The sequence below is a fragment of the Labrus mixtus genome, chromosome 8, assembly GCF_963584025.1.
Source record: "Labrus mixtus chromosome 8, fLabMix1.1, whole genome shotgun sequence".
In the NCBI taxonomy this organism is placed as follows: domain Eukaryota; kingdom Metazoa; phylum Chordata; class Actinopteri; order Labriformes; family Labridae; genus Labrus; species Labrus mixtus.
Genome location: NC_083619.1, coordinates 17,939,432 through 17,954,786, shown reverse-complemented (window position 1 = coordinate 17,954,786; position 15,355 = coordinate 17,939,432). Strand labels below are relative to the sequence as shown.

Genomic DNA, 15,355 nt, shown 5'->3' with positions numbered 1-15,355 from the left:
GGTCCAGCCGTGTCCGCAGAGACTGTGTTTCTTCACGCTGAGGCTGTGGTTGCATCCACGCCTCGAAAATTCTTCCATATCGACCGGAGATGAGCTACACAGGAGCGCAAAGAAAAACAAAACAGGAAGTACTGCGGTACGTCTCTTATTTATGTCCGTGAAGAAACTTGACTTTATAACATATGTTAATATTATACCTCACATAAATCAAAGATCAACTTTTAAGAAATATAGTATTACATTTTAACTAATTATTAGACACTTTATGAATACCACAATAAAGCATATATCAAGTTGATGTAGAAGACACACATGACTACACTTTGAATTTGAGTCATCACTTAAAGTGTAACTAAAACTCAGACTTTCAGCTGTAGTGCTCTGCCCAGTCTTTGGCTTTACCCGGGAATTAAAAAAAAATGCCTTCGCTTTAAGTTTAGAACCATAGACTGTAAACATTAGAGTGTCAATGTATCAACTTGGAGAGGGGGGTAAGACGCGCCCATTCACTCCGCGCCGTCACAACAAACAAACACACACACTCTACAAAATAAACTGAAGAGTAAGTTCAGCAAGGTTATTAAGCCATGAGCGACGACTCGAGAAGCAGCGATGGCACTTTTGCAACCGAAATGTTGTTTGAACTCGAGGACGTCTCTGCTACAGAGTCTCCTCTAGACCACGACCACGACCACGACCACGGCGGTCCAGAGCCGGATCAGTTTGAACCTTCAGCACAGGCAGCGAGTGCTAAACCAGGAGTGAGTAAAAAATAAAGAACAACTTCGGCTTCACTGAATAAACATTAGTCAGTGTAGGTACCAGTTGGATTTAAATATGTTTACAAAAAGCAATAAAGCTGCTCAAATGTTAAATAACATTGACTAAGGACAACAATTAATAACTACAACCACTTTTTTAAAAAGATAGAGTGCAAACAATATTATTTAGTAAGTCATGAATAAATATAGAAACTAAAACAAATTACAATCAGCAGCAGAATCATATATACAGAGGCAGTTTCTAATGGTTTTTTTTAGAGCTAGGGAAAGTAGTACGTTTTTGACTCAATCTTATGTTTCCCTTTTATTATTATATTTTTTTTATTTAAAAAAGAAAAGCCCTCTTGGGGCCTCCTTGTTCGACAAGAAAGGGACTTTTTTTTTTTTTTAAAGGACTTTCAGGGGGTTTTTGCAGGCTGTATGGCATGCTCAAAAAAGTTTCCTCTCATCTTTTTTCAGTCAGTCTTGAAAGGAAACGCTGCAGACAAAATATAGATACAGGTCAAGACCCTGCTCTCCCGATAACCTTGGATGTAAGATCTCACTGAAAAACAACAAACTGATTCTTTATTTATCTTTAGATTGTCTTAATAATTTTCTGGGAAAGTAACACAAACATGAATTTTATTGTGGGAACAGAATATCTGTCCTGAGCTGAAGATGTGAGTCCTTACAGTTTCATATCAGTACTGACTGTGTGCTGATGATTTATACACCAGCTCCAGAATAAAAAAAATAGGTAACCAGAGTGAGAGCAACTCCTGTGCTGTTGTGGCGTCATTCCTGGACCATAGACATCAGAGACACACACCCTCCATAGTCCGTCGGAAAGAAACAACCGGTTACATTATGTGTCAGTCTTGTATGAGCTGTAACTGATTACTAACCATTTGTGAAGACGTGGCAGAGCATACACCTCCCACAGGTCTTGTGTTAGAGAAGAACACGTACAGACAGCTGAGATATTTATTTCATGCTGAACATTTCTTCGACTTTTATAACTTTAGTTACCTATTTGCACGTAACATCTCTGTCTCTTTACATGGATATAAGTTACACAGCATGTTGATCAGGGTCCAGCAGAAGGTTAATATGTAATGAAGAAGTAAATTTTTATTCGGATGCTGCTTTGGAAGTAAGTGAACACCAGTGACAGAGTGCACCCATTTATATCTTTAACTAGAAATCCTTAATGTCCATGCAAATCACAGCAGAAGACACACAGCTGTGCTCAGATCCGCTCAACACAGCTGCTGGTCAGAAAGAATAGAAGTCGGAGAGATGTCTGTCCTGCAGGAGATCAGTCAGAATATAAAGAACATAAAGCCATTAGAGTATGAAATCTTGGCCAGGCGACTTGGCCTGATGATGAAAGAGCTCAGACAGGTAAAAGAAGGAAGAAAAGAACATGTTTTGATACGTTTTCCTACTTGTGTTGTGTTATCTGCTTTCTGTCCTCCCGTCCACAGGGAGTGAGAAAACCCTTCAAAGAGGTGATAAATGTCTCCATGGGCGACCTGCACACGTCTGGTCAGAAGCCTCTATCATTTGTCAGACAGGTTATTACCTTCCTTACTATTCCTATTTTGATTTGTTTTGTTTTTTTCAAAGGAAAAATAACTGCTGGTGTTAACACCATCATTTAAGCTTATTTTAGTGCACTTCAATTTTGCACTGTTGTCAGTTTTAAATTCAACAGTTTGTTCTTTTATTCACAATCAAGCAGCTTATATTCTGTAATTGCTCATTTTTGTTATTTCCTTGTCTTTTTGTCCTCTTTTTCTTTTTCACAAGTTATACAGTATATGTCTTTAGTCTTTCAATGTGCTCACACTTCCATCTGTTTATATAAGGAACCAGTGCTGTTTGATAAAAGCCCTAAAAAATGCTCGATGAATAATGTCTCTTATTATTATTATAATTAGTATTATCTTTGGCCTTTAAAGACAACTCTTCTTCAGGCTGTTTTGATATTTCATGTTTCTGCATCTTCTTTGGCAGGTCCTGGCAGCGTGTCTTTACCCTCAGCTTGTTAACAGCAGCAGACTGCCAGTGGACGTCAGGCAGAGAGCTCAGAGGCTGCTCGGGGAATGTGTTGGGGGAAGTGTAGGTGAGGGCTGTGTCAGATACTTTCCTACAAACTTTCTGTCTTTCTACTATACGATAACTATAAGATACACTTTGTATGAAGTGCTCACAGTGTAAACATGAATCATATCTACTGCTGAGCTTGTTGCTCTGTAAGGCTTTAATGTCCATTAAGGTTTATATTTGACATTTTTAGGGGGCTTATGAAACTCAGTAAACATCCTAGATGTGGCAACAGAAATATTCAAGGCATTTTCTTTAGTCATTTCTATGAATGAACCCTTTAAGTATTCATGATGAAATCATTTGTTTCTTTAACTCCCTTGTTAGAAGCTTTGGTCAGTTTAAGTTAATTGAATGATTCATTGCTGAAGGTATTGGTCGAGGAATAAAGCCACATGTTTTACTTTTCCCGGTTCCTAAATGTAAGAGTTTGATATATTTCGGAGTTTACATTGTTAAAAAAAGGAACATTATGGAGTTTTGGATTGTTAGGCACACAACATTAGCTATTTGGAGATGTCCCCTTCAGCTCTTAAATAACATCATTTTTTTTAAATCAGAGTTTAGTAAATCAAAATATTATTCCAGAACAGAATTTGAAGATTGTATGCCTATGAAAATGTATTCTTATGATATGAATTCAATTCAGACCCGGGCAAAATAAATGAAACTAGAAAGATAAACAATAAAACACATACGACTAGACTATATAAAATAACGATGCAAAAATCTGAATGAAAAACAGAGAAACCATTGTGCAAATATTATGTGTCTACATGCAGTGTGTAGGTATCAAGGTGTAAGTACTGTATGTATAATGATTACATTATACCAACAATACACACAAGTATACAACATGTAGATACATTAAAACTGCATTTATGCTTTATGCTCGCAAACTGACATAAAATAAAAAATATATATTATTATCTCACTCTGCAGTTTCATCCCGGCTTTCTTTTTATTTTGTATTTTTGTATTTAACCTTTATTTAAACAGGAAATTAACCCATTGCAATAAAGATCTCCTGGCCAAGAGAGCGGCAGCACACGTCATAAATTCATTTCCGATCAGTCTTCGTGTGTCTGTGTTTTGTTTTCCAGGTTCTTATACAGCTACAGCGGGTATACCAGAGGTTGTCCAAAGAATCTCTGAATTCATAACAAGACGAGATGGTGGGGTCCCATCTTCCCCTGACAACATCTACATAAGCCCTGGATCACAGTGGTGCCTCATGGTAACAGCCAATAATCTCCTTAAATATTCGTTTTCTCTTATAGATCATCTTTGAGTTGACCCAATCACTTTCTTTATTTTCTTAAGAACATGCTGAAGGTGTTGGTGAACAGCGAAAGCTCACCCAGAACAGGTGTGCTCAGTCCAGTACCGAGCCACTGCACCACCACTTCCTCCATTGTGGGTCTGGGAGGAGTCATCGTCCCCTACTACCTCACTGAGGAGAATGGCTGGCAGCTGCAAGTGGAGGAGCTACAGCGTGCTCTGGACTCTGCAAAGGGAATCTGTAACCCTGTAGTTCTGTATATCATCAACCCTGGAAACCCCTCAGGTAAAAGTAAATTGAAAAAAAAAAAAAAAACACCAGAAGGGAACAAACTTTTGGTCAAAAATTATGTTTCACATAATTCACAGGTCACGTTCAAAGCAGAAAATCCATGCAGGAGGTGATCCGGTTTGTACGGGAGAACAGACTCTTTCTTCTGGCTGATGAGGTGGATGTCTAAAAGCACTGTCAAGCACAGTAAAGAAAGATTCCAAATCTGTGTAGAAAAGGCTTTGATTTTCAGAGTGTTCTCCTCCACAGGTTTATCAGGATTTGGTTTATGGTGAACATAGTGAGTTTATCTCCTACAAGAGGGTCCTGGCCGAGATGGGTCCTCCTCATGCAGACACAGTGGAGCTGGCATCCTTCCACTCAGCATCCAAAGGCTTCGTAGGAGAGTAGGTTTTTATTACTATCAAAATCTTACCTGAAAGTTTAAGAAATAAAATGAAAGAAAAACTGATTTTAGGTGGAAAGTGAATCGCTGACCTTACACACTCACCACACCATCAGGATGTCAAAAAAAAAAAATCTCGGTTTTTCCTCTTCCACCAGGTGTGGTCTGCGCGGTGGCTATGTGGAGCTGGTAAATCTGGACCCTGCTGTTATGAAACACATCCACACTCTCTTCTCCACAGACAGCTGCGCTCCTGTTTTGGGTCAGATGGCCCTGGATCTGATGGTGAACCCTCCCCAGCCAGGAGATCCCTCATACCCCCTTGATGATATGGTGAGACAGATATGACACATTGAACACCCACGCTTGATCACATTTACGTTACAATTCAACCCTCTTTTCTGCAGGAGAGAGAGCACATCAGGAAGACGCTGGTTCATAATGTTAAGAGAGTGTCCGAGGTTTTGAACAGCCTGCCGGGTTTCTGCTGCCAGCCTGTGGAGGGAGGAGCATTCGCCTTCCCCAGACTGTTTCTTCCACCCAAAGCCATCCAGAAAGCCAAGGTGACAAAGCTTGCGTTTGTTTAACAAAACACAGAGCAATATATGTGCTCAGATATGCCACATATCTGATGTATATGTCGTTGAATATTTCAGATCTGGTTACGTTTTTGAATTTTAGGAAATGGGAATGCAACCAGACACTTTCTACTGTGTGAGGTTGCTCGAGGAGGCTGGTGTGCTAATCCTGCCTGGATGCGAGTACGGACAAAAGGAGGACACCCATCACGTCAGGTAAAATAACACATTCCAAAATCAAGCACGTTTTATTCCTAAGTGAAGCTATTAATGCCTTATTTGATAAGGATGAGGGGACCATTGTTTCAGAGTTGCACACGTCATGTAATTTAGAAGAAGAGATAACTGATTAATCCCGCGAGGGGAAATTCAGTTATGATTCAGCGGTAGCTCAGTTTGTAGGAGCTTGGGTTGGGAACTGGAGGGTTGCCGGTTCAAATCCTGGTGGTGACCAAGTCTGGAAATTGGTAGGGTAGCTCACGTCCTGAGCACTGCCAATGTGCCCTTGAGCAAGGCACTGGACCCCAACCAGCTCAGGAGCGCTCGCTGTGGGCAGCCCATCCCCCCCTCCCTCCCTCTGACATCTCTCCATTCGTGCATGTCCATATGATCCTGTTAGTGCATGTGTGTGTACTATGTTCAATAACAGTGTCAAATTTGAAATTGATATATGGAACATGTTATACCTAAGATCTTTGACCCTTTCTTCTCTCCGTAGATTTTGCATACTGAGCCCTCAGGAAACTACGGAGGAAGTTCTGAGACGCATATCCTGCTTTCACACACAGTTTATGAGGGACTTTTCTTAAACAAACACAGACAGAAGAACGTCTTATTTTCTTTCTGCATCTACCTGTCGTTAGCTTGTTCATTACAAACAATACAACGATTTGATCATTTTTCTCACGTTGATATTTATTGCAATAAATATGACATTTCACTCTGCACAGTCTTTGACCTTTGGCCAATGATACTCGTTAAAGTAATATTCAACTTCTGCTTCTCATAGAGCAAATAACCACGATAGTCCAAAATCCAAATCAATGGATTTCAACACACCAAGTTCATCATTCATCCCAAAAACAGTCCATTTTCTGCTCTCCTAGGGTCCATTTCAGCAGATGAATTACTTTTCCAAGTACTCAAGGTACTGGTTGTAACACCAAACTAGGTTAACTGCAGTATAGCTGGCTTCCACTACGAGGAGCTGTTGTTTAACATATTATATTTGTTGGGGTTTATGGTTCCCTATTTTCTGCTTTGTACTGGAACTTTACTTTACAATACACTTGATTACAGCACAGTCCTGTAAAATAACTCCGGCTGTTCTACATAAAGATTTAATGTCTGGATGTGAAGTTGTCGACTGGCTCTATTTATCAGTAAAAGTTACCACAGTCTCCTTTCACACAAAGAAAACGTACAAACGAGATACCATCCTCCTCTTTTGTTCCTCTGAACCAGCCAGCAGATCCAACACAACACACGTAGAAAGTGCTTAAAGAGGCATTAATCCACCTCACTGTCACTGTTGTGGTTCGGAGTGAAAGGGTTCGATTCTGTGTTGTTGAGCAGCTCCACCAGTAAAGAGATGAGCTCTCCATCTTGAGTGGCGTTGTTGACTGCGTTGCTGGGATGGCTGAGGTTGCGGTAGAGCATGGTCTGTATGGATGTGCGCAGCTCCCACAGCAGCTCCCATGCTGCAACGGACAACTCACAGCGCACCAGAGAGCGCCCGTGAAGTGACACCTCCACCCGGTCTCCATTCACTGCAATTAAAGAAAGAAAGAAAAAAAAAGAGTTTGTGAGAGGAATGTTTGCTTCAAGGCTGAGATTCAAAAAGGGACTTTATGTGATTAGTGCAAACACTTTAACATCATATTTTGAGAAGAACGCTTCTCATTCCTGAGAGAATGAAATGCTTTTAAAATAAAAAAAAGGTATCAAACTGTTCTCAGAGGTTGAGGTAAAAGACAATTTTTAAGCTGTAACCTGCATTTGAGCCGTACATAAAAGAGAGAGCATGTTAATGACATTCTAAAATGAATACAGTTCTCACAACATGAGGAATGGAGAGCTCATCCTCTTGAGCCTGAAGGTGAAAGAAACACGGCCTCAAAAGCTGTGAAAAGTCTCGATGAGATTAACACCGCTTGCTGTAAACTGAATGATCGTTATAACTCTTAAAACACAATCTTTTTTCATAGTGTGACAAACATTAACTGCTCCAAAAACCTTAGCTTAAAAAAAAATCCAACCAAGATGTTATTGGAAGGAGACATAACTCAGTGAGTCAGGGTGCAGTATCATCTTTATCAATACATCCGCCCTGTTTAGACAGATCTAACACTTATTTGGGATGGGGGAACGAATGATCGTGATTGGATGATAACTGCTGGAAGGGGTGTTGGTAGATTGTGAAGCTTTATTATTATTATTATTATTATTATTAGATGGTGTTTGTATATTTTAAGTCAACACATTTCTATTGGACACATTAATAGTTCATGTTAAGTCAGGTCCACATGACAGCCCTGCTACCCTTTCAATAAAATCCACATGGTTTAAAATGAACGGTTAGATGGGCAGATATAGAGTTAATCTCTAAAAAAAACCCAGGGGCCTTTGTAGTGAATCTCCCTTTGATGTGGAGCAGCCCGTGTCCTACCTGTCTCTGTGATGTCACAGTCTGTGAGCAGCAGCAGGGCGAGTGGATGGACAGTCGAAGAGTCTCTGATGAAAACATTCCCGCTGGACTTGACGGCACTAAAGAAGGTCAACCAGCGACTGGGGAGCTCCGCTTTTCCTCTACAACACAGAAGAAGACAATAAGTTTACATGCGCACTGTAAATGTAAAATAAAGAAAAAATGCTTTTCCATGTTCAAACCTGTTCACTGAGGAGCGGTGGAGGACTACAGGTCCACTGAATGTGCGTAAAGAAATGCCGTCGGGGCGGAAGCGTCCTTTGTTCACGACACCTTTCTTCACCTGAGAAAAAAAAGGACGTGCATGGTTTAATCATAAGGGTCAGATTTCAGACAGGTGCAAGTAGGTTTTGGATAAAAAAAAAAAAAATTAAAAAGTGCAGGGATCATTTAAATGATATTTGGAATGTGGAAACAATTTCACCAAAAAAATAGACAATAAGAGACACTCTTCTACCAAATACTACAAGATAGTCAGGAAATCTGACTTCAAATGAGGCTTTAATTTTTTCCCGGCCAATGCAGGATACTTTTTGTGGGCGGCAGTAGCTCAGTCTGTAGGGACTTGGGTTGGGCACGGACCAAGTCCGGAAATTGGTCTGGTAGCTGGAGAGGTGCCAGGCCACTTCCTGAGCACTGCCGAGGTGCCCTTGAGCAAGGCACCTAACCCCCCCCCCCCCCCCCCCCCACAAGCTCAGGAGCGCCCGCCGTGGGCTTCTTATTCTTCTTCTTAATAAAGTAAATACAACAAAAAAAAAGACTCCTTTGTACCTGAATGAGGTTTGGATAGAGTCCAGCCAGCAGCACAGCTTTCAGCAGCTCATCCTGGTTGCTGTGCTCGTTGTAGAGCGACGTGTAACGCTGGCAGTCATTGGCGCGAGACACCAGCTCGGCGTCATGCAGATTCTCACTGAACTGAGAGATGAGACCTGCAGCAGAGCACACATCCATTTTTTTTTTAACAAGTAGTCTTTAAAAACTCTAAATCATTGAAGAAGATTTCTAGAGCTTTTTGTTTACACTGACAGGCCAAATTCAGATTGATATGGGAGAATCTGGAGAGACAGAAGAATGATTCCATTTCATTTCAACAGAAGTGTTTATGGAGATGCACTGGACTCAGGAGCCTCAGGGATTATTCTTATCATGCTTCAACGTTGGAAAGCTACATAAACATCATACATATTGACTGACAGCCACAGATACCGATAGGTGAGGGAAGTGTGTACGGACAAATCCAATTTTTAAACTTGCAAACAGTTTAGACAGTTTGCTTTTAAAATCTGATTGGAGGAGATTGAAGGTTGATGTATTGCACTCAATATGGCAACATGTTATAAACTCTTTTAAAGACATACCCATGTAGGATGACTGAAACCGAATGTGAAACACATATCTACCTTTGTCATTATAAAATGAGTACAGATTAGAATGTAAATGAACAAAGACTTAACTAACGGTAATGGAAACCACCAATAAAACAAAAGTTACAAAATCTGATCAGAGAAGCTATTCTGACTTTTTTTCAGTCTGAGAAAAGCCTCTGTACAGTAAGTGTGTCTTTCTGTGCATTTCAAACTGACCGTTGATAAATCTCAGGCTGAACCAGGACAGAGAGTGTTTGTGCACATATGCATCTCTGTCCTCTCTGTCGGCCTCGTACTGAATTTTCCTCCAGCCCAACACGGCTCTGGAGAACACCAAGTAGTCACAGAAGCTGGAGCCGCTCAGAGCCTCTTTCGCCTGGACAAACAGAACAAAGACAAATGAGTGTTAACTCTATGATCACTCTTTGTGAGTGTGTGTGTGTGTGTGTGTGTGTTATTTTTAAACTGCAGTGACCAACAGGTAGCTGTTAAAAACATCCCACCTTGCCGACTAGTCCTCTGTTCTGCAGGCTGTTGTGAAAAGGATCTCTGGTCAGACATGCGGCCACAGACAGAAGGGGCAGAACACATCTGAACATGGCACTCAGGACCAGCACTTTGCCCAGACGAGGGTCACATGACATGCGGGAGACACGCTCTCCTAAAGGCGTCAGGGTTTCGGTCTTGTCCAGAACTCCTAGAGAAGTACACGTTGACAGCTTAGACATTATTTCACCGTCTATTGAATACGTAAAGTAAGATACACTTGATGGCTTAAACATAACCACACAATCCAAAACAGAATTTATCTGCAGTTCACTCACCGATGTCTTGTAGATTTCGGACGGCATCTCTCACAGCTTGCTTCTCTGGACTGTCCAGCACTTGGGATAAGAAATCTACAGCCTGCACACACAAAGAAAAGGACAAAAACCATGATTGAATATGTCAAACATATTTGAAATAAGTCTTTATAAACGACACAAACTCTCTTGTTCTTAGTCCCTACCTTGCCGTTAGGACTGTGGATCTTGGCTTGCACAACTAAACTCTCCAGTGGGGTTCGGAGGATCTCTGGGATGGGGAAGGGACTCATGGTTTCCAGCTGGTTCCTTGGGAAAAGGTGGTAGGATTGCCCCGGCTGACATCGCCCTGCTCTCCCTTTTCTTTGGGTAACGTTAGAGCGAGAAATCCAGACTGTGTCCAGACAGGAGACCTGCAAAACCAGGAGTAAAAATAGATGGACTGGATTTATATCCTTCCATCACAAATACAGCATACATGCAAGCTTTGGTTTTTTTTTTAGATCTCAAATATTGGACAATGAAACACACTAACCTTAGTGTGTGTGTCATAATTCTGTTGTTTGTGAGTCCCTGCATCCACCACATGGACGATATCGTCGATGGTGATGGAGGTCTCAGCAACGTTAGTGGTGAGCACAATCTTCCTCTGGCCCACTTGGGGGCGCTGGAACACCGCCTGCTGGTCTGACACTGATAAACTAGAATGCACTAAAAGAAACAAGGGAAGAAAAAAAATGAGAAAAGGAATGCACTAAAAATATATACTTAAAGGACAAAAAGAACAAGTCTTTGTGAATCTGTTTGTACTTTCTTACACGGCAAGATCATGTGTGAGCGGGAGGAAAAGTGACGTCTGGCCTCCAGTTTCTCCTGGACCGCCCTGATGTCCTGCCATCCAGGGAGGAAACATAACACTGCACCTGAAGCACGATGGGAAAAAAAAAAAAAAGATTCATGGCATTATCTGTAACACCTCTTTACAAGCATCTCTTAAAGTAAGCGAAGGTGAGGACTTGGTACCTGGCTCTCCATGCTTGTCGATGTGTTCGATCAAATCAGCTACTAAATCTACGTCTGGTGAAAGCTCCTCTCGTCCTCTCTTAAACAAAAGCACAAAAATAGTATAAATCAGGAGACGTAGATATTGGAAGAAAAATATCTGCATGGCACAAGTTAAAGTCTGAAAGTCTCACCTGCTTGTTGTCGTTATTTATCTGTTGGACAGGCAGTGGGCGTCCTAACAGTCTCAGCACATCCTCCAAGTATCTGTCCTTTACTGGGTGCATAAACCCGGGAACTTTCACGACTGTGCAGCCTCCGAAGTACTGGGCCAGCCTGTCTTTGTCCCCTGTAGCGCTCATTAGCACCACTCGTAGGTCAGGGTTCTCTTTCATGCTGGAGCGCAGTAGAGCCAGCAGCAGGTCCGTGTTGATGTCTCTCTCGTGAACTTCGTCTACCACCACATGGCTGATTCCCTTCAGGGAGGGGTTTGACTGCAGCTTCTTCAGGAGGACACCCACTGTGAGGAAAAGCAAGGCTCCTCCACTGTGCTCTGGTGGACGGCTCTCAAGTCTTACCTGTGTTAATAAAAAAAAAAAATTACTAGCTGATAAATTAATGAGTGTCCATGTGAAGAAAGGCAGCCTACACTGAAAGTCAGAGGCACTCTGACGCAGCATAAAAATCCTTTATAAAACAGGGATGTGTCTACGCGTTGGACTTCTGTCCCCTGTTCTTGAAGAGCACGTGATTCCAAAAAATAATTACTTCTTGCACACACACACACTCCAAATATTCACACAATTTTCCACTAGTTTCATTACTGAAAATAACACCAGCATAACAATAGACGGAACATATTCTATAAGTGCTCTCTCTTGAGCTGTGATTCCCAAAGTGCAGGCTATGGCTAACTGATGGGACTTGAAAGAACTGCAGGTAAGCTGTGAGGTCATACACAATAAATAAACCAAAAAATATATATACAGTATATTTGTCAAGTGTACAATTTATTCACTATTTGCATTTATTTTCTTAAAATGTTTTAAGTCTGGAAGGAATATTTATTCTTTCTGTTTATTAAATCAAAACATATAAAAGGGAAAACTAAAGGTTGGTTCCATCAAAGTTTTGTAATTAAAGGTTTGGATCGACCCCAACATATCTCTAGATTTCAAAGTGAGCTGCAACATTCTTCAGTTTGTGAATGTTTGCTCTAGAGCTACAGTGAATTCTCACGATTATTGGTAACTGACTAAAAGTGACAAAGAGTAAACCACAAACGTGTATCTACCTGATATCCCACAGAGTGTTTTAGAGCTGGTCCCATCTCATGAGCAACACGTTGGGCAACGGACACGGCGCTGATCCGGCGAGGCTGGGTCACCAGGATGTTGCACTTGGCCCCATCGCCGCTTCTCACGCACTCCTCCAGCAGGAAGCGAGGTATCCGAGTCGTTTTCCCACATCCGGTTTCGCCGTCGATCACAACCACCCTGGAGGACTGAACCTTCGACACCACGCGCTGACGATGGGCATCCACTGGGAGCTCCACACTAAGCCCGGGGTTTGCCCTCTCCCAGTCCTCCAGCAGGTGGCTGTTGAGCTGCTGGGCCTCGTGTTCAGACAGGGGCCTGTACGGTCTACCTGTGATAGCGTCCGTCACCACATCCTCCTCCTCTTCCTCATCCTGGTTCACTGACTGCTGTCCTCTCGCCTCTTCCTCCTCCCAAAGCCTTTGTACTTCTGTTGCCACTGGGTACTGCGATACATGGATGATTACAACGATGTAAAACCCACAAACTTTACAGCAAGAGCGTCAACAATTGAAGACAAAGAGAAGTGTATTTCTATGGTGCTACAGGGTGGTGGCGCTTAAACATAAAAAGGGAAAGCTTGAGGTGAAGGTAACTCATGGCAGAATACCAATATTCTACCGAAGCTTCTTAAACTTCAAAATTTCCCCCCCGACAATCTTGTATGGTCGGGATATTTGTAGATATGCACAAGAGGTGAAACCTGGAACATGTGAGTAACACCCTCACCAAAACGAAAGAATGTCAACAACAAGGTTTTTTTTCAAACTTGGATTTCATTTTTGACGTGTAAGCAAAAGCAACATTTAGTTGAGGAGTAGATATTGGTTGAAAAAGCTCACATTCACACAAAGACTGAACGCCTGAACCGAAAAAGCTACTTGGCTTTTGAACATTCAGAGGATGACCTTGCTTTCTGGATCATCACCTGACAGTACGCTGCATTGGAGAAGTTTCCCTGACATCTGTGACATATACCGACCAAACATTATCAACGTCTTTTTTAAAAAAAAAACTGGCTAAATGATCTCATATTTTCAATCAATATTTACACTGTATCTGACAGGTGCTCGTTTAATTCCCTGCAGAAAACAAGGCGAGCAGAAGACTGACCTGTGCGAGGTACTCCCTCATTTGTTCCTCCAGGTACTCTGGGACTTCCAGGGAGAGTGGCCGTCTGTCTCGCTCTCCGGCCTCCCTCACCATCTCTCTGTGGTATTTTGCATGAGTAAGCGGGTTGTTGTCTTTATCCAGCAGCTCTAGCTCCTGAAGAAATTACATTATTCATTTACACAGCCCCCATCACGCAAATAAAAGGAACATCGCTTTGCAAACGTGCTTCTCACCTTCAGTTTCATGCAGGCCAGAGCTGCAGCTCTGCGTTCCGCCGTCAGTCGATTTTTGGCTGTGGCTGAGAACTTCATCTCCTCCGGCCAGTGCAGGGTCAGCTCACAGCTCTTCATACTCCCTCCGCTTGTTTTGAACTGAATCAGCTCCTGTAAGGATATAGAGCGACTCGTTTATGATTCACGATGACTCAAGAGTAATTCGCTTCGACCGTGCCAAGGACGGGAGCAACCAACCCTGATTCTGTGGGATGATGTGGCCACTTGGATCACCCTGGTGAGGAGAGATTTGGGTTGAGGGAACATGCAGAGAGCGTCAGAGATGTCACAGGTGTCTTCAGGGGGAAACCACTGCTTTTCTTTCTCATCCACTTTCCACTGCTCTTCTCTCTCTTCTTTCCATCTAGGAATTTGGACCATTTCCGTCGAGTCCAACTCATCACCATGAAGAGCCGATTGTAACTCCCCTCCCTGCCTGCCAGATCTCCTCCCGGGTAGCTGATTGTTTGGACCAATGACACCCATTTCCTGCACGCAGAAACAGAGTAAAGGGAATGTCACTTATGACTGGTCGGACAAAAATGCAAACTTGAATGTTTTTGGTCGTTTTTTCAGCGTACCCTTAGCTTGAGACACGCAGCAGCAGCCGCAAGTCGTTCTGCGTCGGTCTTCTTGGAGGCATGACCAACCTCTTCAATCTTGCAGGGCCACTGTAGTGTGACAACAGCTTTCTATAGAAACAAAAAAAATAACACTACAAGGTTAGGGATGTTTAGCTTTTTGAAGTTAAGTGTCAGTGTGAGATTTTGGGTTTTTTTCTGACCTTAACCCCTGCATGTTCTGAGCAGCTGTACTGGATGAACTGAGACAGATCGTTGACTCCAAGTGAACGGGAGATGATATTATTCAAGAGACCTTTAGGATCTGGAAACTCCTTCAAAAGGTTCGGACCCACGTTACCTAAAACGTAAACACAAAGGTCAAACACCCAGCAAGGTCAGCTACTGTTTGTTTCCACTCCTACTAACCCTAACCACAAAGCAAGAAGTCAATACACAAACATGAATTCAATGTTTTACAGGATGATGCCCTTGAGGCTTTGCACTGCCGGTAACTATCACCTGTTAGCTAAGGAGCTACCAGCTGTATTCACTCACCTCGTTTTCTCTGTAAATACGGCGTGTCGTGTTCCTGGAAGCCCCGTGCGTTCGTCTTATACCCACGCAACGCATCGCTCCAGTTACACGCAGTTTGGCCTCCTGACTGAATACATTTTGTGACATTGCACAGCGCTCTCAGTCGCACGAGTAAAACACCGGGTAGCGCCATCTTGAAACTACAATTTCTTCTTCTGCGGCACTTGTGTGGAAATGTTGAAACACGGCGTATGGACAGCGACACCTTT

At 42.3% G+C, this 15,355-nt stretch overlaps 2 protein-coding genes across 3 annotated transcripts; one reads left to right on the top strand and one right to left on the bottom strand.

Moving 5' to 3' along the window:
- Positions 1–2: 2 nt before the first annotated feature.
- LOC132979215 (alanine aminotransferase 2-like) lies at positions 3–6,311 on the top strand. 2 transcript variants are annotated; one of them, XM_061044816.1, is made up of 11 exons: positions 3–136; positions 2,252–2,341; positions 2,784–2,892; positions 3,977–4,110; positions 4,197–4,440; positions 4,524–4,603; positions 4,696–4,832; positions 4,990–5,164; positions 5,239–5,394; positions 5,513–5,625; positions 6,128–6,311. In XM_061044816.1, exons 2-11 carry the CDS (start codon positions 2,291–2,293, stop codon positions 6,216–6,218), a joined length of 1,290 nt encoding a protein of 429 aa, XP_060900799.1. In that variant the 5' UTR covers positions 3–136; positions 2,252–2,290; the 3' UTR covers positions 6,219–6,311. The 2 variants fall into 2 exon arrangements, with proteins under 2 accessions (XP_060900799.1, XP_060900798.1); XM_061044815.1 differs by lacking the exon at positions 3–136 and adding an exon at positions 1,438–2,168.
- dhx30 (DEAH (Asp-Glu-Ala-His) box helicase 30) lies at positions 6,299–15,314 on the bottom strand. The gene is made up of 19 exons (XM_061044814.1): positions 15,108–15,314; positions 14,774–14,910; positions 14,571–14,681; positions 14,188–14,478; positions 13,951–14,100; positions 13,718–13,870; positions 12,583–13,050; positions 11,483–11,866; positions 11,310–11,388; positions 11,105–11,209; positions 10,822–10,997; positions 10,493–10,699; positions 10,308–10,389; positions 9,987–10,180; positions 9,700–9,859; positions 8,888–9,045; positions 8,299–8,399; positions 8,078–8,217; positions 6,299–7,178 (listed from the first exon to the last, which is right to left on the bottom strand). The coding sequence occupies exons 1-19, from the start codon at positions 15,277–15,279 to the stop codon at positions 6,919–6,921; spliced, it is 3,528 nt and encodes a 1,175-aa protein (XP_060900797.1). The 5' UTR covers positions 15,280–15,314; the 3' UTR covers positions 6,299–6,918.
- Positions 15,315–15,355: the final 41 nt, after the last annotated feature.

What these genes read in the sequence shown, in the direction of transcription:
- LOC132979215 (XM_061044815.1), top strand. Translation starts at nt 2,064, where the DNA reads ATGTCTGTCCTGCAGGAGATCAGTCAGAATATAAAGAACATAAAGCCA. An exon ending in CTCTATCATTTGTCAGACAG is followed by an intron (nt 2,342 to 2,783) that starts GTTATTACCTTC and finishes CTTCTTTGGCAG; the next exon opens with GTCCTGGCAGCGTGTCTTTA. An exon ending in ATGTGTTGGGGGAAGTGTAG is followed by an intron (nt 2,893 to 3,976) that starts GTGAGGGCTGTG and finishes TTTGTTTTCCAG; the next exon opens with GTTCTTATACAGCTACAGCG.
- dhx30 (XM_061044814.1), bottom strand. Translation starts at nt 15,279, where the DNA reads ATGGCGCTACCCGGTGTTTTACTCGTGCGACTGAGAGCGCTGTGCAAT. An exon ending in TGGCCTGCATGAAACTGAAG is followed by an intron (nt 13,871 to 13,950) that starts GTGAGAAGCACG and finishes TAATTTCTTCAG; the next exon opens with GAGCTAGAGCTGCTGGATAA. An exon ending in CAGCCTGAGATTTATCAACG is followed by an intron (nt 9,046 to 9,699) that starts GTCAGTTTGAAA and finishes GCTCTGCTGCAG; the next exon opens with GTCTCATCTCTCAGTTCAGT.